At 53.5% G+C, this 23,324-nt stretch overlaps 1 protein-coding gene across 1 annotated transcript in view; it reads left to right on the top strand.

Moving 5' to 3' along the window:
* ypel2a (yippee-like 2a) overlaps positions 1-13,184 on the top strand; it is a 39,058-nt gene extending 25,874 nt beyond the window's left edge. The window contains exons 2-4 of the mRNA XM_070858046.1: positions 7,372-7,415; positions 9,726-9,834; positions 11,920-13,184. Coding sequence (XP_070714147.1) covers positions 7,372-7,415; positions 9,726-9,834; positions 11,920-12,009 — 243 coding nt within the window. The 3' untranslated portion in view covers positions 12,010-13,184. The remainder of the gene's footprint in view (positions 1-7,371; positions 7,416-9,725; positions 9,835-11,919) is intronic.
* Positions 13,185-23,324: the final 10,140 nt, after the last annotated feature.

The raw sequence follows: 23,324 nt of genomic DNA, 5'->3' as shown, positions 1-23,324 counted from the left end.
TTTTAAATGTGGTGAGGGTTTCTGTCTCTGTCACCCTTTCAGGCAGTGAGTTCCAGACCCACAGACTCTCTGGATGAAAAAAGTTCTCCTCAAATCTCCTCTAAACCTCCTACCGATTACTTTAAGTCTATGCCCTCTGGCAATTGACCCCTCTGCTAAACAGATCTTTTTCACATAAAGGGTGTTGTGTTGGGGTGGGGGAAGGAGTTTGCCCGGCTCGGTGGGGGGAGTGCCCAGCTCAGGGAGGTTATAGAAAGTTTCTGAGAGTGGCGGTGAGCAGCGATCGCACCACGTGCTCACAGCTGACAGCTGGAGTCTGTGTGGAGAGAGCAGCTGTGAGCTGGTCTGCCCCTGCTCAACATCGCTCCACTACACTGCCCGAGGGAGGGGGAGAGGGGGGAAGGGAGGGAGGTGGAGGAGGAGGGAGAGAGGGGGGGAAGGGAGGGAGGTGGAGGAGGGAGAGAGGGGGGGGAAGGGAGGGAGGTGGAGGAGGGAGAGAGGGGGGAAGGGAGGGAGGTGGAGGAGGGAGAGAGGGGGGGAAGGGAGGGAGGTGGAGGAGGGAGAGAGGGGGGAAGGGAGGGAGGTGGGGGAGGGAGAAAAGAATGGGGAGAGGGAGAGGGGGGGGGGGAGGAGAGAGAGGGAGAGAGAGAGGAGAGCGGGCTTGAATGGCCAATTCCTGCTCCTAATACTTATGTTCCAAAGCGCTTCACAGGAGCATAATCGTGGGACATCCTCGAGAGATGTGTGTCGGGTGACTTGGGGAGTTAAGATTAACAAACTTCTTCGTATCACGGAGCAATAAACTTTCCGGTATAAACAGGATGACTTTGAATTGCCGTGGAAGGAACGCCTCGCTTGGCTTCTGATGCGAAAAGTGCTTGTGTAAGAACTTAAGAATTAGGAGCAGGAGTCGGCCATTCGGCCCCTCGAGCCTGCTCTGCCATCCAATGAGATCGTGGCTGATCTTCGACTTCAACTCCACTTTCCTTCAATGTCCCCATATCCCTCGATTCCCTTCGTATCTAAAAATCTATCGCTCTCTGTCTTGAATATACTCAACGACTGAGCCTCCACAGCCCTCCGAGGTAGAGAGTTCCAAAGGTTCACAATTGAGTGACAATTCAGTCCTCAATGGATGACCCCTTATTCAGAGACCGTGACCCCTGGTTCTAGGTAAGGAAATAGATAACCGTAATGACGTCACTCACAAGTGGTTAAGGTTTAGCTTTAAGGTAATAAACAGGTCGGTGGCAGCCATCAGCTGCATAACAGTTGGTGAAGCTTTTTCTTCAAGGTTATTAGTAACAGTTAGTTCAGGAATTTTTGTTTCTGGGAAAGTAGCATTGGAGTAAACAACTACAAGTGTTTACATGAATAGCCTGTCTGCAAAAGATTTGGGAGTAGATGCGTCAGGCAGTCTTATCTGTGATCTTTAACTTTGATGTAGTCAGTGGTGTATCATACAGCACGATGTTCAACATTACTTGCGAGGGCTGGAGCAATAGAAGTTATAAGCAAAGAGCCTCTGTGTACAGTTGGATTGATCATCACTGTGCATCAATAAAGTCTGTCCCCCATACTCCACCTCGAAGTGTCGCGTGTTTACTCGAAACGTCTGGCTGTGAGCCATGGGAGGGAGGAGGTTGACGGCTGACAGATTATCAAACCTTTGACACCGGGCCACGAAGGAGAAGGACCCGACTGCTGCCAACGGACCGGAAGCAGTCGGTGTGCACGGACTGCCAGTCGTCACGGGAGCGGGGTCGCTAAAAACATTTTTTTTTTTAAAGATCAGAAGGGACGTGGGTTGTTGAGAAAGCCGGAACACTTCTCCGATCCTCCGCCTGTTGTGGTGAACGTTACTTTTTTTAAATTTAGGACCCGGCAGTTACGCGCAGCTTCCGGTTCGTTGGCAGCAGTCACTGCGTGAGGACATATCAGGGCAGGCGTGCAAAAGCTTGGTCAAAGAGGTAGGTTTTATGGAGCAAGTTAAAGGAGGAGGGTTGAGAGGTGGAGAGGTTTAGGGAGGGAATTAAGGAGCTTAGGGCCCAGGCAGCTGAAGGCATGGCCACCAATGGTGGGGCAAAGACAATTAGGGATGCTCAAAAGGGCAGAATTAGAGGAGCGCAGAGATCTCTGGGTTGTGGGGCTGGAGGAGATTACAGAGATAAGGGGGAGGAGGGGGCGAGGCCAAGGAGGGATTTGAAAAAAACGATGAGAATTTTAAAATTGGAGCCAAGTCCTTGGATAATATCATGCGATTTTAGGCAGAGCAGGGTGTGTGAGGATGAGTCGATGTACAAGAGCTCGGGGTTAGTGCGATTGGAGCGGAGGTGAAGCGGTGACGGAAAAGCCCTTCCGTGAGTGCAAGGGAACCCCTTTGCCAAACGACACCTGCGGAAAATAACAACAGGAGGATCCTTAACCCTTTAACACCATAGCCTCTCGGTGTGAGACGGCTAGTCCCAGAGGCCTGTGGAGCAGGGAGTTTCTGTGGATGGTGTAATGTATTTGCTTCATGGGTTCCTTGCTTAAGAATTCATAGCAACACATTGCTACTAAGAACTAGTTGGTTTATTAACAAAGGTTTAATAATCACACTACACATTACCAGTTCATCCACTAGGCTCACAACTGCATACCTCATCGTGGATGACCAAGACCCAACTGGCTGGGGTTTTATTGAGTATTTTGAACATCACGTGACTGGCTAAGCCACTCACAATGCAACAGCTCTACAACTATTTTAATTAAACTATAAAGCTGAGCACCCCGTTATTAAAGGGGCACGAGAACCGACAAATTTACAAATTAACTTTGGACATTAAACAAATCAAATTAAAATTCTGTTCCCGGGGGTGATGATGCACTCCAGTCCCTCCAGCGCCCACCTCTCGCAGAAGGCCGCGAGCGTACCGGTGGACACCGCGTGCTCCATCTCCAGGGGACACCCTGGCCCGGATGTAACCGTGGAAGAGAGGCAGGCGGTCGGGCTGAACGACCCCCTCGACCGCCCGTTGCCTGGACCGGTTAATGGCCACCTTGGCCAAGCCCAGCAGCAGTCCCACGAGGAGGCCTCCCGACCTGCCCGCTCCCCTCCGCACAGGCTGTCCAAAGATCAGGAGTGTGGGACTGAAGTGCAGCCAGAATTTGAGGAGCAGCCCCTTCAAATATTGAAAGAGGGGCCGCAACATAAACGTGGAACTCCTCGACCGCAGAAATTGCAAGCGGCCTGGGAGTCCCTGAACCGACTTAAAAACCGATTACAAGGGACTGCTCCGTGCACCACACTCCAGGCCAAGTCCCCAATAAATAAAGGGAGGACTCCCGTGTAGAGAGTCCATTGGGGACCCCCGCCTCCTCCGGACGGCAAGGTGGTGCGCCATGGCGTGTCCGGACGGCAGACGAGGATGGCAAAGTGGAGAATGTGCAAGAGCAGCCCGTACAGGAAACCCCTCCGCGCAGAATTGAAAGGCACGGAGAGGATTTCCCGGAGGAGGCCCAAGTTGCGAGGTTGCCAGCTCCCGAGGGAGGTTTCGGGGCTTGGTGCCGATGAGAACAGCTCGACAAACCTGTGCGCACAGGTGCATACACCACAGAAAGTGTGCTGGTTGTTTGGGAAAGATGCCAAGCTGAAACGCGAAGGATTTTTAGCTCATTAGTGAGTCGCAGAACAGATTCGAATCCCATGGCCTCTGGTCACTGGGGTAAGCAGGGCATTCAAAGGGTTAATTAGTTCTGTGTTGACATAGAATGTATAACGTAGAAACAGGCCATTCAGCCCAACAGGTGAAAAGTGGCAAATGGAATTCAATCCGAAAAAGTGTGAGGTAATGCATTTGGGGAGGGGCAACAAGGCAAGGGAATACACAATAAATGGTTGGATACTGAGAGGCGTAGAGGAACAGAGGGACCTTGGGAGGGCTGTGGCTCAGTGGGCAGCACTCTCACCTCTGAGTCGGAAGGTTGTGGGTTCAAGTCCCACTCCAGGAACCCGAGCACATATATTTAGGCTGGTGCTCCCAGTGCAGTGCTGAGGGAGAGCTGCACTGTCAGAGGTGCCATGTTTCCCACATTACTACAGTGACCACATGCTGTAAAGCGCTTTGAGACATCCGGTGGTCATGAAAGGCGCTATATAAATCCATGTCTTTTGTATGTCCACAGGTCCTTAAAGGTAGCAGGCTTGGTAGATAAGGTGGTTCAGAAGGCATACGGAATGCTTGCCTTTATTAGCCGAGGCATAGAATATAAGAGAGCGGGGGGGTTATGCTTGAACTGTATAAAACACGAGTTAGGCCACAGCTGGAGTACTGCGTGCAGTTCTGGTCACCGCATTATAGGAAGGATGTGATTGCACTAGAGAGGGTACAGAGGAGATTTCCGAGGATGTTACCAGGACAAGAAAATGTTAGCTATGAGGAAAGATTGGATAGGCAGGTGTTGTTTTCCTTGAAACAGAGGAGGCTGAGGGGAGATTTAATTAAGGTGTGTAAAATTATGAGGGGCCTAGATAGAGTGGATAGGAAGGACCTATTTCCCTTAGCAGAGGGGTCAATAACCAGGGGGCATAGATTTAAAGTAAATGGTCGAAGGATTAGAGAGATGAGAAAAAATGTTTTCACCCAGAGGGTGGTGGGGGTCTGGAACTCATTGCCTGAGAGGGTGGGAGTGGCAGAAACCCTCATTTAAAAAATACTTGGATGTTCACTTAAAGTGCCGTAATCCACAGGACTATGGACCTAGTGCTGGATGGTGGGATTAGGCTGGGTAGCTCCTTTCTGACCGGCACGGATACGATGGGCTGAATGGCCTCCTGTGCGGTAATACTCTATGATGCTATGAGGTCCGTGCTGGTGTTTATGCCCCACACGTGTCTCCTCCCACCTTGCATCTCACCCAGTCAGCAGATCCTTCTATTCCTGTCTCCCTCACGTGTTTATGTAGCTTCCCCTTAAATGCATCTTTGCTGTTCACCTCAAAATACACCCTGTGGCAGCGAGCTCCACTTGGAGCGCGGTTATCCAGTATTTTCCACATACCCCCCCCCTGCCGTCTTTAAAGAGCTCCTTCTGTGAGTGAAACTGTTCAAGTGTTTTACAAAAATAGCTCCTGTGTCTGTGGCATTGACTGAAATAACAAGCAGGATAGTGGAAAGAAAGCTGTGGGATTTAACCAGCCCCACACGCCCTACCATGACTGGGGGAGCGAGCGACTGAGTGCGAAGGTTGTTTCTGGTTGTTTTTTTAAACTTGTGAATGAGTCGTGTCAGAATCCCTCAGAAAATCAAAGTGCACGTGTCGTTTGTTTTCCTTTCCAGGATACAGACCCCTCTTTCTTGCCCGAGTTATTTTCTTCCTTACGGGAGACTGAGGGCCGACAGCAAGTACCACTGTTGCTGGGAGCGGGTGCCCAGTGACTCACTCACCTCCTTTGCAGGAGCCTTTGTTTATCGCCCGTCCACTTTCACCCCCCTCCCCACCACGCCTCTCTATCTCTGCAACCTCCGACAGCCTTCTGCGATCTCTTCGATTCTCCAATCCTGGCCTCTGTGAAGAAGAGCAGGGGAGTTATCTCCGCTGTCCTGGGGCCAATATTTATCCCTCAATCAACATCAGATAATCCGGTCATTATCACATTGCTGTTTGTGGGAGCTTGCTGTGCGCAAATTGGCTGCCGCGTTTCCCACATTACAACAGTGACTACACTCCAAAAGTACTTCATTGGCTGTAAAGCGCTTTGGAACGTCCTGAGGTTGTGAAAGGCGCTATATAAATGCAAATGTGTCTTTCACGTTCGGGAAGTCTTGGAAGGAAAAGCCGGGGCCTGTGCTGGGAGAGCCCGAGCTGGGAGCTGGGAGAGCCTGTGCTGGGAGCTGGGAGAGCCTGTGCTGGGAGCTGGGAGAGCCTGTGCTGGGAGCTGGGAGAGCCTGTGCTGGGAGCTGGGAGAGCCTGTGCTGGGAGCTGGGACAGCCTGTGCTGGGAGCTGCGAGAGCCTGTGCTTGGAGGGCCTGAGCTGGGAGGGTCTGAGCTGGGAGAGCCTGTGCTGGGAGCTGGGAGAGCCTGTGCTGGGAGCTGGGACAGCCTGTGCTGGGAGCTGGGAGAGCCTGTGCTGGGAGCTGGGAGAGCCTGTGCTTGGAGGGCCTGAGCTGGGAGGGTCTGAGCTGGGAGGGCCTGTGCTGGGAGGGCCTCAGCTGGGAGGGTCTGTGCTGGGAGCTGGGACAGCCTGTGCTGGGAGGGCCTCAGCTGGGAGGGTCTGTGCTGGGAGCTGGGACAGCTTGTGCTGGGAGGGCCTCAGCTGGGAGGGTCTGTGCTGGGAGCTGGGACAGCCTGTGCTGGGAGGGCCCGAGCTGCAGCTGCTGCTGCCCAGATTGTACGCTCTCCCCTTCCTCTCTCTCACAGCAGTCTGGATGTGTGAGAGCAGAATTCGGAGCACGGTTCTCCCAGCACAGGACCCCCCCCCCCCCCCCCCGGTTTTTCCTTCAAGACTTGAGCCTGGTTCGAAAATCGGTTCCTCAATGAGGAAGGAAGAGCAGCGGCGAAAGAAAATGTGAAAAATGTAGATTTAGCGGGAGAAAGAAAGGTAACTGCAGTAATGGCACTAGCTCCAAGCTTGATCCATCATGAGGGGGGGGCAGCGGGGGTCGGGGTGGGGGGGGCATAGCACTGCCAGAAACAGACACAGGATAAATATTGGCCAGTACACCCCCACTGTTCTTCAGAATAGTGCCGTGAGATCTTATACGTCCGCCTGGGAGGGCAGACCGGGCCCCGGTTTAACGTCTCATCTGAACGACAGTGCGGCGCTCCCTCAGTACACATCAGCCTGGCACACTTCGTGGCACTCTGGAAAACGCGCTGCAACCTGTCAGCTTACTGTTCAGTTACCTGTCCTCCTCGCTTCTTAACCCGTGGCTCAGTGGGCAGCACTCTCACCCCCTGAGTCAGAAGGCTGTGGGTTCAAGCCCCACTCCAGAGACTCGAGCCCATAACCCCGTACAGTACTGAGGGAGTGCCGCTTGAGACGTTAAACCGAGGCCCCGTCTGCTCTCTCAGGCGGACGTATAAGATCCCACGGCACTATTTCCAAGAACAGCACGGGGGTCCTGGCCAATATTTATCCCCCAACCAACATCACCAAAAAGAACAGATGATCTCATCATTTATTTGGTTGCTGTTTGTGGGATCTTGCTGTACACACATTGTCGGCCGTGTTTCCTACATTACAACAGTGACTACAATTTAAAAGTACTTGGTCTTAAAGCGTTTTGGAACGTCCTGAGGTTGTGAAAGGCGCTATATAAATGCAAGTTGTGGATGAATCCTTTGTGTGCAAAGCTTGGCACTGATTTTATTCTCATTTCCTTTTCAGTCTTTTCAAGGAAGCCAAGGTCGAGCTTACCTCTTCAACTCAGTGTGAGTATCGCGGGGTTAGACCGCATCACCAATCCCCCTTCACCCACTCCGGCCCATCCACCTGGAAATGCCGGCCCCCCTCTCCCCCCTCCCTCTCCCACCCCCATCCCCGACACGCCACTCCCCCTTCCACTCCCACTCCCACCCCCATCCCCGACACACCCCTCCCCCTCCCCCATCCCTGTCTCTGACACTCCCCTCCCCCATCCCCATCTCTGACACTCCCCTCCCCCATCCCCATCTCTGACACTCCCCTCCCCCATCCCCGACACTACCCTCCCCCTCCCCCTCCCCCGTCGCTCGTCCCCTAAAATATCGCCGAGGCTTGTGCCTCCGGCCTGCGCCGTTCCCTGACGCTCTTTGTGTACGTTGCAACAGCGACGACACTTCAAAAGCACTTTATTGGCTGTAAGGCGCTTTGGGACGTCCTGAGGTGGTGACAGGCGCTATATAAATGCACGTTCTTTCTTTATGCAGCACCTTCTGAAATTGATCCTTTCATCACTTGGGGCTCGTGTCCTTCCTGCGCCGGGTGTGACTGACATACCGCTCATGGCCGCTTAATATCTTCCGTACGCGTACTGTCGCCTGGCTCTATCCCCTCGCGCTCTCTCGCTGTTTACCGTGAACCATATCAACGGAGCATTTATAACGGAGAGCAGTAGCAACCCCCCCCCCCCCCCCTGTCGGCACCCTCCCACTCACACCTGCACCTCCCCCCCCCCCCCACTCTGCTCTCCCAAACCCACCCACACACCTCTTCTCTCCCCCCCCCCGACTCCTACACCTCCCCCCCAATCCCCCACTGCTCACCCCCTCCACCCCCCCCCCCCCCCTTCTTGAGTCAACACTACCCCACGGGTGTATTTGCCCACAGTGGGGGGAATCATTCTTAAATAAGGGAAGCTGCCCGAACACCAGCTGCTGCCACTTTCCGCAGTGAGGTCCGGGAGCTCCTGTGCGTCTTTTAACATTGTGATGTCACGCGCCAAAACCTTTCCCCATTCGCTGACAGCCAGTGCAGGGACAGCCAATCATGGCCGTGAATCCCCTGCCGCAGACCATGCGTGAGGTGGGGACCGAGAAAGAAAGACTTGCATTAATAGAGCGCCTTTCACGACCACCGGACGTCGCAAAGCATTTTACAGCCAACAAAGTACTTTTGGAGTGCAGTCACTGTTGTAATGTGGGAAACGCAGCAGCCAATTTGCGCACAGCAAGCTCCCACAAACAGCAATGTGATAATGACCAGATAATCTGTGTTTTTAGTTATGTTGATTGAGGGATAAATATTGGCCAGCACACCGGGGAGAACTCCTCTGCTCTTCTTCGAAATAGTGCCACGGGATCTTTTCCGTCTATCTGAGAGGGCAGACGGGGCCTCGGTTTAATGTCTGATCCAAAAGACGGCACCTCCGACAGTGCAGCACTCCCTCAGCACTGCACTGGAAGGGTCAGCCTAGATTTATGCGCTCAGGTCCCTGGAGTGGGACTTGAACCCACAACCTTCTGACTCAGGAGGCGAGAGAGAGAGTGCTGCCCACTGAGCCACAGCTGACACAAGAGGCCCTTCATTAGGTCCACCCTGCCCCTGTCATTACCGCCCTCCCCTCCCCTCCCCCCTGCACTCTAAGAGCCCTTAGCCATTCTCTTCCTATTTAATTGCCACTCTGCCCATTTCCATTCCGACTGGGTCAGTGTTCACCGCACTGGGTGAGCTTTAATTCCAGTGGCCAGGTTTGTGTACGTTACTGTGAGGGCTGGGTCAGCGTGCCCTGTCTCTTCTCCCAAGTGGCTGCCTCTAATGTGACCATTCTTCATGTGTGTGGCCCAACAGTGTGAGTGCTGTTAAACCACAGGGCCACAGGCACACAGGTCCTGCACTTTCTCTCTCACACTCTATTTCTCTCTCTCTCTCTTTCTCTTTTTTTCCCTGTTTCTCCTACTTTCTCTTTCATTCTCTCTCCCTCTCTTTGCTTTCGCTCTCTCACTTCATCTCTTTTCCCCTTTCTCTCTCCTCTCTCTCTCAGTCCTCGCTTTCTATCTCTCTTTTTCCCTCTTTCGCTTTCTTACCCTCACTCTTTTTCTCTCTAACTCTCTCTTTATTCTCTTTTTCTATCTCTCTCGTTACCTATTTTTTCTTACTCTTTCTCGCTCTCTTCCTACATTACAACCGTGACTTCACTTCAAAAGCACTTCATTGGCTGTAAAGCGCTTTGGGACGTCCTGAGGTTGTGAAAGGCGCTATATAAATGCAAGTTCTTTCGTTCCCATGTTAAAATGCTGATGTTTGCTCGAATCTCTTTGCAGAGTGAATGTGGGCTGCGGACCAGCGGAGGAGCGAGTTTTACTCACCGGCCTGCACGCTGTGGCTGACATTTACTGTGAAAACTGCAAAACCACCCTGGGCTGGAAATATGTAAGTTGGTGTCTGTGTGTGTGTGTGTGTGTGTGTGTGTGTGTGTCTGTCTGTCTATCTATCTTTGAGTGTGTGTCTGTGTATGTGTGTCTCCTAGTATGTGTCTGTGTGTTTGTGTCTGTCTGTCTGTGTCTGTCTGTGCGTGTGTGTCAGTGTGTGTGTCTGTCTGTCTATCTGTGAGTGTGGGTGTGTGTCAGTGTGTGTGTGTGTCTGTGTCTGTCTATCTGTCTGTGTGTCTGTCTATCTGTGTGTGTGTGTGTCTGTGTGTACCTGTACATCTTTCCGTGTGTGTGCGTTAAATGTTCATGTGTTTGATAACGCTACTGTGAAACGCCTTGGGACATTTGACTATGTTAAAAATGCTATATAAATGCAAGTTATTGTTGTATGCAACAGTGTTACCCAGGGGATGAACAATGTGCCTTCTCTCCCTCCCCCCTCCGTCCCCCCCTCGACGTAGACTCTGTATATTTGTGCCTTTTACATGTGCCCTCACTTACCAGACTCCGATCTTGCGGTGGACAGACTGGGTTCCACTTGAGCCAGAACAAAATATTAAGCTGTTCTAGTTCCCAGACAGCAGGTGACCATACAGAGCAACAGTTTGGATCAGACTCATCTAATTATCTTTGCCCAATGATAACTAACGGACACGGTGAGTTTCCCCACATTGGTGGGTTGCCTTGCTGAGCTGAAAGTGACCTTTGTCCAGCCTCTGACATTCAAACCTTCCGCCTCCGGTCAAGGGTCTGTCCCAGTGGCTGCTTCGGCCCCTGATGGTCACTTAGTGTTTCTGACCCCTCGCAGCCAGAGGGGAGGGTTTCTGCCAGTCAGTGCCTGCCAATCGCCCGGGACTAGGGACTTCCCAACACAGCGGGCATCAGTGAGGTGGGACACGCTAAAGAATTGCTGATTGCTTACAGTCTTTTGGGAAACATCTTCACTGCCTCACATTTCAACCACCTTTGGTCTCGGTGCGCTTTTTAAATAGAACCCGTGCGAATACATTTTTCTTTTAAAAGTCCGACATATAAAGTTAACTTTTTTCCTGTGGGGGAAACGGCCGAGCAAAGTTTCCGACACATATCAGCCCCCCGCCTGAGATCAGCGACTCAGCACAAACCAGGGGTGGAGGCTGGTCCGAGAGGCAGTTAGAGTGAATCCCGTCTAACTGTGGCCGCGCCCCGGCTGTAAGTAATTTGCCCGCGCCCCTCGTTCTCCTGTCACCGGGACCGCCTACTTCCACCTCCGCCCCCACCTGACTCCACCCCTTTTACAACCCTGCCCCCTCGCCCGACTCTGGCCCCGCCCCTCACCCTGACTCTGCCCCTCGCCCAACTCCACCCCTTGCCCTGACTCTGCCCCTCGCCCAACTCCACCCCCTTTCCTGACTCCGCCCCCTTGCCCGACTCTGCCCCCACTGACTCCGCCCTCTCGCCCAACTCCACCCCTCGCCCCGACTCCGCCCCCCCCCCTCCACCTCAGCCTATCTGTGGCTGAATCCCTCGTCCCTCCACACTCAACTCTCCCAACACACGCCCGGCCGTCCTTCCACCCTCCCTAATCTTGACCCCGTCCAAACTCGGCTGTCCCTGTGTCCAAACTCACACCAGGTCCCGGTCGCCCTTTACCCCCCCCCCCCCCTCCCCCCACCGTGCTCGCCAACCTACATTGGCCCCCGTTCTGGAAACGCCTCGATTTAAAATAAATTCTCATCCTGGTGTTCAAATCCCTCCATGACCTCGCCCCTCCCTATCTCTGTAATCTCCTGCAGCCCCACAACCCCCCGAGATGTCTGCGCTCCTCTAATTCTGCCCTCTTGAGCATCCCTGATTATAATCGCTCCACCATTGGTGGCCGTGCCTTCCGTTGCCTGGGCCCCAAGCTCTGGAACTCCCTGCCTATACCTCTCCGCCTTTTAAGACGCTCCTTAAAACCGAGCTTTTTGGTCACCCGTCCCAATAACTCTCAAGGTGGCTCAATGTTGCCTGATGCAAGCCTTGGGAAGCCTCACTGCGTCGAAGGCGCTATATAAATGCAGGTTGGTGTCGCAGTGGAACTCAGTGTTGCCCGTTTGTCCCACAGGAGCACGCCTTCGAGAGCAGTCAGAAGTACAAGGAAGGGAAGTACATTATAGAACTCGCTCATATGATTAAGGACAACGGCTGGGAGTGAAGGCAAGGTTCAGCTGGAGCTGATGGCTGGCTGTTGATCCTGGAACAGGAGAAGGAACTGAAGGCTTTGGTTGCACGTGTTGGGGGAGAGCTGGGCTGTGCGGCTCCAAACCCTGGGCCTCTCGCCTCTGCGTCTCTCTTCCTCGTTATCCTCCGTTGTCTCCTTTTTCTTTGTTGCTGTTTTTTCTTCTATCTCTCCTCCCGTGGTCGAACATCTCCTGGCTCTACCGGTCCGGCGAAGGTGTGTCGGCCAAGCCACTGCACCACAGCTCCCGAGTGCATTCAGCTTTTCCTTATTTTAAAAAAAAAAATTTAAGTTAACTTGAAACGCTGTCGCTCGCTTCAGGGCAGCAAATGCGTGGGAGCGCGAGAAGGGAGGGGGAGGGGCGGAATCCGAGTTGAGCAAAAGCAGGCGGGGAAGACCAGGCCCGAGCAACTCCTCCCAACGTGCTCGCCTGTCCGTCCGCTCGGCTGGTGAACCGCGGCTCTGACCCCCGACCCTTGACCCCCACCCCACCCCCGCCAACAGGCCGTCGGGATGGATAGCTCGCTCCGCTCCACAAGCATGCCAGGGGCGGCGGGGGATGCTTGACCCAATCCAAACCGCATCCCTCCGCCCGCCCGGCGCTAAATGTTCCTCTCGCAACCACAAGGGGGGGGGGCGGTGGTACACTTCTACCGGGCATGGCCGTGAACCGGGGTGGGTCAGAGGTGAGAGAGGCTCCACCCCCTCTCCAGGTCGTGGCCCCTTGCCGATGGATTGACTGCGGGTGAGCCCCGAACATCAATCGCCGCAGCTCCGCGCCCCCCCCCCCGCCTCCGAAGGGCACCACTGATACGGGATGGTCCAATCAAACGGAAAAGATGCCAAAATAAGCATCGTGCCACCAGAACAAACCAATGCCTCCCCAACTGGATCCGCGCCGTATGCCGGGCACTCCGTACCCCGCGGTGCCCACCGGTCACCCAGGGCGGCCCCCGAGGGTGGGACTCCAGCTCTCCGTACCCCGCGGTGCCCACCGGTCACCCAGGGCGGCCCCCGAGGGTGGGACTCCAGCTCTCCGTACCCTGCGGTGCCCACCGGTCACCCAGGGCGGCCCCCGAGGGTGGGACTCCACCTCTCCGTACCCCGCGCTGCCCACCGGTCACCCAGGGTGGGCCCCCGAGGGTGGGACTCCAGCTCTCCGTACCCCGCGGTGCCCACCGGTCACCCAGGGTGGGCCCCCGAGGGTGGGACTCCAGCTCTCCGTACCCCGCGGTGCCCACCGGTCACCCAGGGCGGCCCCCGAGGGTGGGACTCCACCTCTCCGTACCCCGCGGTGCCCACCGGTCACCCAGGGCGGCCCCCGAGGGTGGGACTCCAGCTCTCCGTACCCCGCGGTGCCCACCGGTCACCCAGGGTGGGCCCCGAGGGTGGGATTCCACCTCTCCCCCCCCCCCCCCCCACCCCGAATCTTAACCCAGCTCTACCCTGTCATCGCATCCGTTCATTTCACAGGATGGCGACGGATGTAGGATTGGTGCGCTGGGAGTGGGGGGTGCAGTCAGCTGATCGCAGCTTAACGTTAACCTCTGGGCGGTCTCGCCCAAGGCTGCGGTTTGTGTGTCAGAGAGGGGAGGCGGGGGAGGAGGGGAGAGGGAGGGGGAGGGAGAGAGAGGGTGGAGACGGCAGAACCGATGCCATGCAGCTGTGGGTGCAACGGTTCCGCTGGACGGGCGACTTGAGTTTTCCTCCCGGCAGAAACAATCACTTGGAGTCTGCGTAACGAGCTGAGAGCATAGCGTCCCGCTGGGGGCGGGGGGTGGGGAGCATCCCGCCTGTGAGGGATGGAGGGGGGGAGGGAGTACCCAAACCCTGGAGCGCGGCTCCTAACAGACATGCTTAACCTCCACTTCAAAAGCCGTCGAGCGTCGAAGGGAGAGCCGTCACTGCGCGGGCTGTAAGCAGGCGGGTAACCAAAGACCACGTCAGTCGCTCCCGCCGGCTTGTGGGTTGGTGCCCGACGAGCTGCCCCTTACCCCGGCATTTTCAGTAACGGTTCCAACCAGTGGGGGAGTGGGGCGGTGGGGGTGGGGGGCGTTACTTCAGTCTGAGGGAAATGCTCTGAAAATTCTTAACGCAATGTTCCATCTCACCAGTGCTTAAAATGTAGTTATGTAAAGCTCTGGTTAGACCTCAATTAGAGTCACTGTGGTCAATTCTCGGCCCCGCCCCGCGGGAGGGAGATACTGGCCTCGGAGCGGGAGCAAGGCAGGTTCACCAGAATGATACCCGGCGCCAAAGGGGTTAAATAGACGAGGCTTGTGTTCCCTCGAGTATCGAAGATTGAGGGGCGATCTAATTGAGGTGTTTAACACGATTAAAGGAATTGATAGGGGAGATCGAGAGAAACTATCTCCTCGGGTCGGAGGAGACCAGAACAAGGGGCAGTCCGTTCAGTGATGTCAGGAAACACTTCTTCACACAAAGGGCAGTGGGAATCTGGAACTCTCCCCCCCAAAAGCTGGGGGAGGGGGTCAATGAAAATTTCAAAACTGATAGATTTTTGTTGGGTAAGGGTATTAAGGGATAGAGAGCCAAGGCAGGTGGATGGAGTTGAGAGACAGATCAGCCATCAGCTAATTGAATGGCAGAACAGGCTTGAGGGGCTGAATGGCCTCCTGTCCCTGTGTTCCGACATAACGCATAAACTGAACGCACATGCGACTGAAGGATTTTCCATCAGACCCCGTGTCCGATGTGCGTCCCAGGGTGGGGTGCACGGGAGTCCTGAACCATTGTGCCAGAACCTTCCATTCTGACTCAATAAATCAGCTGTCGCTCGGGTAAACACTGGGGAATAATGGTCCGTCAGCCCGGGAGCGTCTCTGCCCGTCCGGTGACCCGCGGGTGATTGCGGTGAAGGTTCCTGCCGGGCGTGACACAGATTCCCCGGCGCGGGATCCCGCCGGATCGTAGCCGCGCGACACTTCGGCTTTCGGCGCCTTCCCCGTCTGCGGCAACTGTGTGCCGCGCGGCCCGAGGGGCGGGAACACTTGCTCACCGCGGCCCGAGGGGCTCTCGCGGGTTGACAGCGCAGCCGGCCAAACGGGCCCAGCCCCGCCCCGCGACATTGACCAAAGCACCTCCCAGTTTGCGCACTGTTCAGCGGGATGGCTCGCAATGTCTGACCGTACTCCGTGCTGGTGTCCGTGTTGTCGCTGGACCGCGCCCGCGATTGGGTTACCCTTCCAGCGTCACGTCCGTTGTGTGACAATCTTAAAAGTCACAATCGCCCACCACGGCCACCTTTCACTCTGAAGGTTCGACTGAAAAAAAAACTCCTTCCCGACACAAGCCAAGTTCGGAGGGGCCAGATGCCCCCACCCCCCCCCCCCCCCCCCGGGAGCTGCTGACCGGTGGGGTGGCCGGAGCGGGAAAACTTTGCACCTTCGTCCATCGGGACAGGACGAGCGGCCCTCGGTGTCGGGAGCCTCGCGTCGGGCCTGTAATTCTATAGTCGACCAACGCCTGGGGCCAAAGACCCTCCTGTTTCCCCCCCCCCCCCCCCCGTTCGAGGGGCGGGGCCTGCAGGCCGCGTTGGACCTCAAGCCCACAGACCAAACATGCCAGAGTGCGGCCAGTCCCACTCGGTTGCCACCGGCGCTTGTCGGGAGAGAGGAAGCAGAACTCGGCACAATGTGCCGTTGGGTGCATCGTGAACACGGTGCTCGACTTGTTCCCGCGCCTGTGTTCTGCCGCCACGCGTGTAAAAAAAAAAAAATACCGTCCAAAGCAATGCCACAGAGCCTCTCGGTCGGGTGGTCAGTTGTACATCCAACAAGCCTTTGTTTGGTGGCGGCCAAAGCTAGCTTATGATTGGATACCGCTTTGATCCGGGGTATTCTAACCATGGCTCCCATTGGCTGCCTAGCGGTGAACCAATTCCCTCGCATCGTCACATTGCCTGATGCGATTGGCTGGAGGATGTGCACTCTGCTAGATCATCCCCCCATGTGATAATGTGCTGTTCCCCTATTTAAACAAATTGCTAATATATACAGAACTTGTCTTATATTGTGTACTCTTGTAAATACTCATATTTAAAAGATTTTTTTATAATATATATTCAGCAATGTCTGACCCATATCTTCGAATCTGCACTTTTTCTCCCTGCTGTATATTAATTTCATGCTGCAGTATTTTCTCTCCGTTTAAGGTGTTTTGGTTCCGTCTCGCTCTGTCGTTCAGGGGGGATGCAACAATTCTCTGGTTTATACTCGGTTCCCCGGCGCGTTTAGCACTGCTGCCAAACTGACCAGAGTCGGCAAAACCCCCATGGGGCCACCCCCTCCCTCCCCCCACGAGGGTTAGTATTGGTCACCAATTCTGCCCTTTGACCCGGGTCAGGTGGTCCCAGTTACCCATTTTGCCACATGAGCCAGTCTGACCCCAGGGCTGGGGGTGGGGGTGGGGTCTTGCAGTTTACTACCACCCTTTGCTCTTGTCAGCCAGTGGCTCAGTGGGCAGCACATTCGTCCCTGAGTCTGAAGGTTGTGGTTTCAAATCCCACGCCAGGGAATAAAACCCAGGCTGACACTCCCAGTGCAGCGCTGAGGGAGCGCTGCACTGTCGGAGGTGCCGTCTTTTGGATGAGACGCTAAACCGAGGCCCCGTCTGCTCTCTCAGGCGGAAGTAAAAGATCCCACGGCACTATTTTGAAGAAGAGCAGGGGAGTTATCCCCGGTGTCCTGGCCAATATTTATCCCTCAATCAACATCACAAAAAAACATTGTCTGGTCATTATTACATTGCTGTTTGTGGGAGCTTGCTGTGCGCAAATTGGCTGCCGCGTTTCCCACATTACAACAGTGACTACACTCCAAAAGTACTTCATTGGCTGTAAAGCGCTTTGAGACGTCCGGTGGTGGTGAAAGGCGTTATATAAATCCCCGCCGCCTGGTCTCAATGGCCGTTCTTCCCGTGAGCCGCTCAGCCGCTGGGTGGATGCTGTGCACTGGCTCTGTTGAGAACATAAGAAATAGGAGCAGGAGTTGGCCATTCAGCCCCTCGTGCCTGCTCCGCCATTCAGTACGATCATATCTGATCTTGGCCTCGGCTCCACTTCCCTGCCCGCTCCCCATAACCCTTGACGCCCTTATCATTCAAAAATTTGTCTATCTCTACCTTAAATATACTCAATGACCCAGCCTCCACAGCTCTCTGGGGCAGAGAATTCCACAGATTCACGACCCTCTCAGAAGAAATTCCTCCTCATCTCTGTTTTAAATGGGCGGCCCCTTATTCTGAGACTCTGCCCCCTAGTTCTAGATTCCCCCACGAGGGGAAACATTCTCTCTGCATCTACCCTGTCAAGCTCCCTCTGTATGTGATACGTTTCAATAAGATCACCTCATTCTTTAAACGCCAATGAGTACAGGCCCAACCTGCTCAACCTTTCTTCATAAGGCAACCCCCTCATCCCAGGACTCAACCTCGTGAACCTTCTCTGAACTGCCTCCAATGCAAGTATATCCCTCCTTAAATAAGACCAAAACTTGTACGCAGGTCGCTGGATAGTGATCAGGAGGGAGACCCACTGCCCCGACTGCCTTTTATTTGACATCCTTCCTCATCTTAAAGCGAGTGCAATTGTATCTCCCCGAGGCTCAGGTCAGAACCGAGTGAGGAGCTCGAGCCTGGTACCTGCCTGGTGTTTATGGCTCAATAAACTGATGACTACTTTCAAAGGCGCATTATCTTTAAGCTGCCAACGCCGCGAGCTTGCCTCGACCCCTTTATTCAACAGCGCTGTGCTGAACAGTTCCAACCTGCCTGACCTGCGCACAATCACGCAGATTACATAGTTGGGGCCCTCTCGCTGAGAGCCGGGCCCAGATGCTCGAACGTACCAGCCCCTGTCACAGAGGACTGAATGCCAGGACCCACTGGCTCCGCACCACACCTTTAGACTCGTGCAGCGCCGAAGGAGGCCATTCGGCCTATCGTGCCACTCCCCTGCTCATTCCCCCACAGCCCAGCAAATGTCTCCTTTTCCAGTGTTTATTCAATTCCCTTTTGAAAGTCACTGTTGAATCTGCTTCTACCGCCCTTTCAGGCAGCGCGTTCCAGATTGTAAAAGCTCACTGCGTTAAAAAAAAACTCATCTCCCCCCCCCCCCCCCCTCTTGATTCTTTTGCCAAATTTTCTTAAATCCGTGTCCTCTGGTTACCGATCCTCCTGCCACTGGAAATAGTTTCTCTTTATTTACTCTTATCAAAACCCTTCCTGATTTTGAACACCTCGACCAAATCTCCCTTTAACTTCATCTGCTTTGTGGAGAACTAGCCTACTTTCTCCAGTCCCTCCGTGTAACCGACGTTCCCCAATCCCTGGTGCCTTTCTAGTAAATCTCACCCAAACGGTTTTTACCATTTAACGAACAGGGATAATGGAACTGTGCATTTGGGGCACTGGATAGTGCAGTGGGTTAAACTGCTCCCCTTCCGCCTCTGGGAATTGGATTCAAACTCGGCCCAGACTGTGGGGTTAAGCCTCACTTCTCTCAGCTGGCTTTGAGGGTTCTGTGTCAAGTGTGTTTGGTGCCTTTACCAACTGCGCCAAGTTTAAACTATTGTCTGTTTTGTAGGAGAGCGGTAGCATAGTGGTTATGTTACAGGACTAGTAATCCAAAGAGCCTGGAGTAATAATCCGGAGATCCATGGCAGCTGGGGAATTTAAATTCAGTTCATTTTAAAATTTCTGGTTCCAATGACAGGAGGGTCAGTAACCAGAGGACACAGATTTCTTTTTAAAAATCCGGAATTAAAAAGCTGCCATGTGTAATGGTGATCAAGATTGTCGGGGGAAAAGCCATATGGTTCCCTGACATCCTTTAGGGAAGGAAATCTGCCGTCCTCCGGTCTGGGCCTATACGTGACTCCAGACCCACAGCAATGTGGTTGTGACTCTTAACTGCCCTCTGAAATGGCCCAGCGAGACACTCCGTTGTACCAAACCGCTACAACAAAATCACTGTGTGGGAGCACCTTCACCACACGGACTGCAGCGGTTCAAGAAGGCGGCTCGCCATCAACTTCCCGAGGGTGATTGGGGATGGGCAATAAATGCCGGCCTTGCCAGCGATGCCCACAACCTTTTAAAATAATTTTTTTTTAAAAGGCGGGATACGGGGATTATTTCAAAGATCACCCCAAAACAAATTGTTGCATCCCTCCCTCCCATTGACCTGTGTTCCAGATCCTTTTCTTGTGTCGGAATTATTTTGTAACGGTGGACCAATAGCACGAGTCTTCCTGTCCGCACGGTTTCTGTAGCGTGAGAAATGTGATTCCTTTTCCTGCTCCCTCTCCTCGGTTATTCCTTTGTGTATTGTGCTCTGTTTTGCAAACTGTTTCAGTGAGAGTCACACAGGTGGTGCGTTTGTGTGAAAGGCTGGCTCCAGCCTGAACCGCACAGGAGGATCCCGTACAGGCACTGGAAGTCCGTTCAAGTGAAATGGACACTTAAAAAGACCTCCTTTCACTACCTTCCCCACTGTCCCTGGAATACTTTCTTATCCCTACCCCACCATCTCTACCTCACCATCTCCCTTCCTGCCTTCAGAAACCTTCTTTGCACCTCTGCCGATCTCCCACGGCTAGGGGGCTACTCGCTATCTGCTGGTTCATGAAGACAACTCAAAGTCCAAAACGGGCACTGGAGGAACGCAAGTTGTTTTATATTTGAGGCCGGGAGCAGCAGTAATGGTTCCCTGGTTTGTGACCTGCAACTTTCTCCGAGCAGCAAGTTTCCTATCTAGGCATTGCCTCTGGAGAGTTCCCTATCTCGCCATTGCCTCTGGAGAGTTCCCTATCTCGCCATTGCCTCTGGAGAGTTCCCTATCTCGCCATTGCCTCTGGAGAGTTCGATATCTGGCCATTGCCTCTGGAGAGTTCCCTATCTGGCCATTGCCTCTGTAGAGTTCCCTATCTCGCCATTGCCTCTGGAGAGTTCCCTATCTCGCCATTGCCTCTGGAGAGTTCCCTATCTCGCCATTGCCTCTGGAGAGTTCCCTATCTGGCCATTGCCTCTGGAGAGTTCCCTATCTGGCCATTGCCTCTGTAGAGTTCCCTATCTCGCCATTGCCTCTGGAGAGTTCCCTATCTCGCCATTGCCTCTGGAGAGTTCCCTATCTCGCCATTGCCTCTGGAGAGTTCCCTATCTCGCCATTGCCTCTGGAGAAGTGCTCTGCCCTCTATGTAGGTGGCAGGGATATTGACAGGCCAATCACCCAGGCCGCCTTCATGAACCTCCCAATGCAGAGGATGTTGACAGTGTTGCAGAGGTCCTGGAAACAGGTTATCCAGCAGCCTTGTAGTCCAGTGATTGGAGAATCTTACCGCACTGAAAGAGGCCGTTCGGCCCATTGTACCTGTGCTGGCTCTTTGAAAGAGCTCTCCAATTAGACCCACTTCCCTCGGCCCCCGCCCCTCCTGTCCTTTCCCCATAGCTCTGCAAATTTCTCCTTTTCAAGTATTTATCCAATTCCCTTTTGAAAGTTACTGTTGACTCTGCTTCCACCGCCCTTTGAGGCAACGCGTTCCATCCAGATCACAACAACTCGCTGCGTAAAAATATCCTCACCCCACTCCCGGTTCTTTTGCCGATTATCTGTGTGCTCCTCTGTCCTCCTCTCCCATGGGTTCTGACCGTGGCTGGCTAACGTTCCACCAGTGAGGCCACCCACCAGGACTTTGCCCCAAATGGCCATTCTTCGTGTGAGAGCCGAGCGAGAGCGAGCCGGTTCGACCATGGGAAACACTGGTTGATTTTTTTTTCCCGCTCATAGGTCCGGGACATTGAGGCAATTGTAGCAGGCTTTCACCACCCAGAGTGAGGTTGGCTAACTCTACAGATCAGGGATTGAGGGGCTGCGTTCTCAATTCACTTTTTTTCAGAAGTGATTTGTTGCATGTGGAGCTAAACGGGTTAAATTACGAGAACAGGTTGCGTAAACCCGGCTTGTATTCTTTTGAGCGAAGAAGATTAATGGGCGATCTAATTGAGGTGTTTAAGATGATTAAAGGATTTGATAGGGGAGATAGAGAGAAACTATCTCCTCAGGTGGGGAGAATCCAGAACAAGGGGGCATACCCTTAAAATTAGAGCCAGGCCGTTCAAGAGTGATGTCAGGAAGCAATTCTTCACACAAAGGGTAGCGGGAATCAAGAACTCTCTCCCCCAAAATGCTATTGAGGCTGGGGATCAATTGAAAATGTAAAAATTGAGGTTTGATAGATTTTTGTTGGACAAAAGGTATTAAGGGTTCTGAAAACAAGGCGGATAAATGGAGTTGAGATCTAATTGAATGGTGAAACAGGGCTGAATGGCCTATTCCTATGTCGTTTCTCCAGTCTATGTTGTGGAATCGAGGTGCAATTCAGATTATTAATTTTTTTAAAACATCTACCCAGACAATCAGGCCACTGCATGGACAAAGTAGCCATTTCTCTTTTGTCTGCTGTCCCTCTCCATGCCTCCTGATCCCCGAGGTCCCAGCATGTTGAATAGCCGGTGGGCGAGCAGCAGCGGACGATCGCGACAGCACTCCCCAGCACCCGTGCAATTCCAAGCTCCCCCCCCGTTGGGTGGGACCGCACCAGAATCGCCCTGCGACCTCCTGTACCTTCACCGCACGTGTTTGTACATAGTCAGTATTCCGGACAGGCATTTGTAAATTGTGCTGTTGATGCTTATTTGTCACAAATAAAGTTTCTTTTTGGAATATTTTGAAGTCTCTTGGTCTTGCTGTTGAACCGGATGAATTGATATTATCTCTTTTCCCCTACTTGAGTCTCTCTATCCGTAGCCCAGAGCCGAGAATTCCAGAAAGCTTTTGATAACGTTCCACATGAAAGGCTGCGACACAAGCTAAAACCAGGATATAGGTAAAGATTTCGCTCGCAGAGGCACTGGATCCCAGTTAGGGGAATGACAACAGGCTGGAGGGATGTATTGAGTGAAATTTTTTGTTGTAAATGTAACTCATTCACAGGATGTGGGCGTCACTGGCAAGTATTGCCCAAATTTAATTGCCTGGAGGAGGTGGTGGTGAGCCACCATTTCAGAGGGCAGTTAAGAATCAACCACATGGCTGTGGGTCTGGAGTCACATATAGGCCAGACCGGGTAAGGGCAGCAGATTTCCTTCCCTAAAGGGGCATTAGTGAACCAGATGGGTTTTTAACAACAAACCAGTAGTTTCAGGCTTATCTGAATTAACTGAATTTAAATTCCCCAGCTACCGTGGATGGGATTTGAACTTACATCTCTGTGTTATTAGTCCCGTAACTTAACCACTATGCTACTGTTCCCTAGTTAGGGATCCTAGTTAGCGGAGTGATAGCAGGCATGAGAGATATACTGAGTGGGGTCTCCCAGGGATCGGTGCTGTGTGGGGGGGGGGCAGTGGGTGTGATATACTGAGTGTCCCAGTGAGGGGGGGAGGGCGGGGGAAGATATACTGAGTGTCCCAGGGATCGGTATTGAGGGGGGGGGGGGGGTGATATACTCAGTGTCCCAGGAATCGGTGCTGGGGAGATATACTGATGGGTTGAAGATAATCGCAGGCGAGGGACAATAGGCTGTCCCCTGGGACCAGGAATGAGAACGCACTGACATACCCTCCTGGTTTGGTGTCTGGGTTTTGTGTCGAGCTCAGTAGCAGTTGCTGAAAGCACACACATGGAGGATGCACCTTGCAATGTTGTGCGCGCCTGTTGCTGCCGTCAGGACACTGACAAGCCACTTGCACCTTGTGGTGAATTGGCAGCTCACAGGCCGCTGGTCAGGAGGTCCTGACAGACCCGTCTAATAAAAAAGAAAGACCTGCATTTATATAGCGCCTTTCTCGACCATCAGACATCACAAAGCACTTCACAGACAATGAAATACTTTTAGAAGTACAGTCACTGTTATAACGTAGGAAACGCGGCAGCCAATTTGCGCACAGCAAGCTCCCACAAACAACAATATGATATGTTGATTGAGGGATAAATATTGGCCTAGGACACCGGGGATAACTCCACTGCTCTTCTTCGAAATAGTGCCATGGGATCTTTTACGTCTATCTGAGAGAGCAGACGGGGCCTCGGTTTAACGTCTCATCCAAAAGACGGCACCTTCGACAGTGCGCCACTCCCTCAGCACTGCACTGGGACAGGAAGCCTGGCGTTATGTGCTCAAGTCTCTGGAGCAGGACTTGAACCCACAACTGTCTGATTCAGAGGCGAGTGTGCTGCTCACTGAGCCCCGGCTGACACAATGAGCACCCAG

Source organism: Pristiophorus japonicus, chromosome 16 (genome assembly GCF_044704955.1).
Source record: "Pristiophorus japonicus isolate sPriJap1 chromosome 16, sPriJap1.hap1, whole genome shotgun sequence".
Classification (NCBI taxonomy): Eukaryota; Metazoa; Chordata; class Chondrichthyes; family Pristiophoridae; genus Pristiophorus; species Pristiophorus japonicus.
Note: the sequence above shows the minus strand (reverse complement) of the source record. Positions and strands in the feature narration are given on the sequence as shown.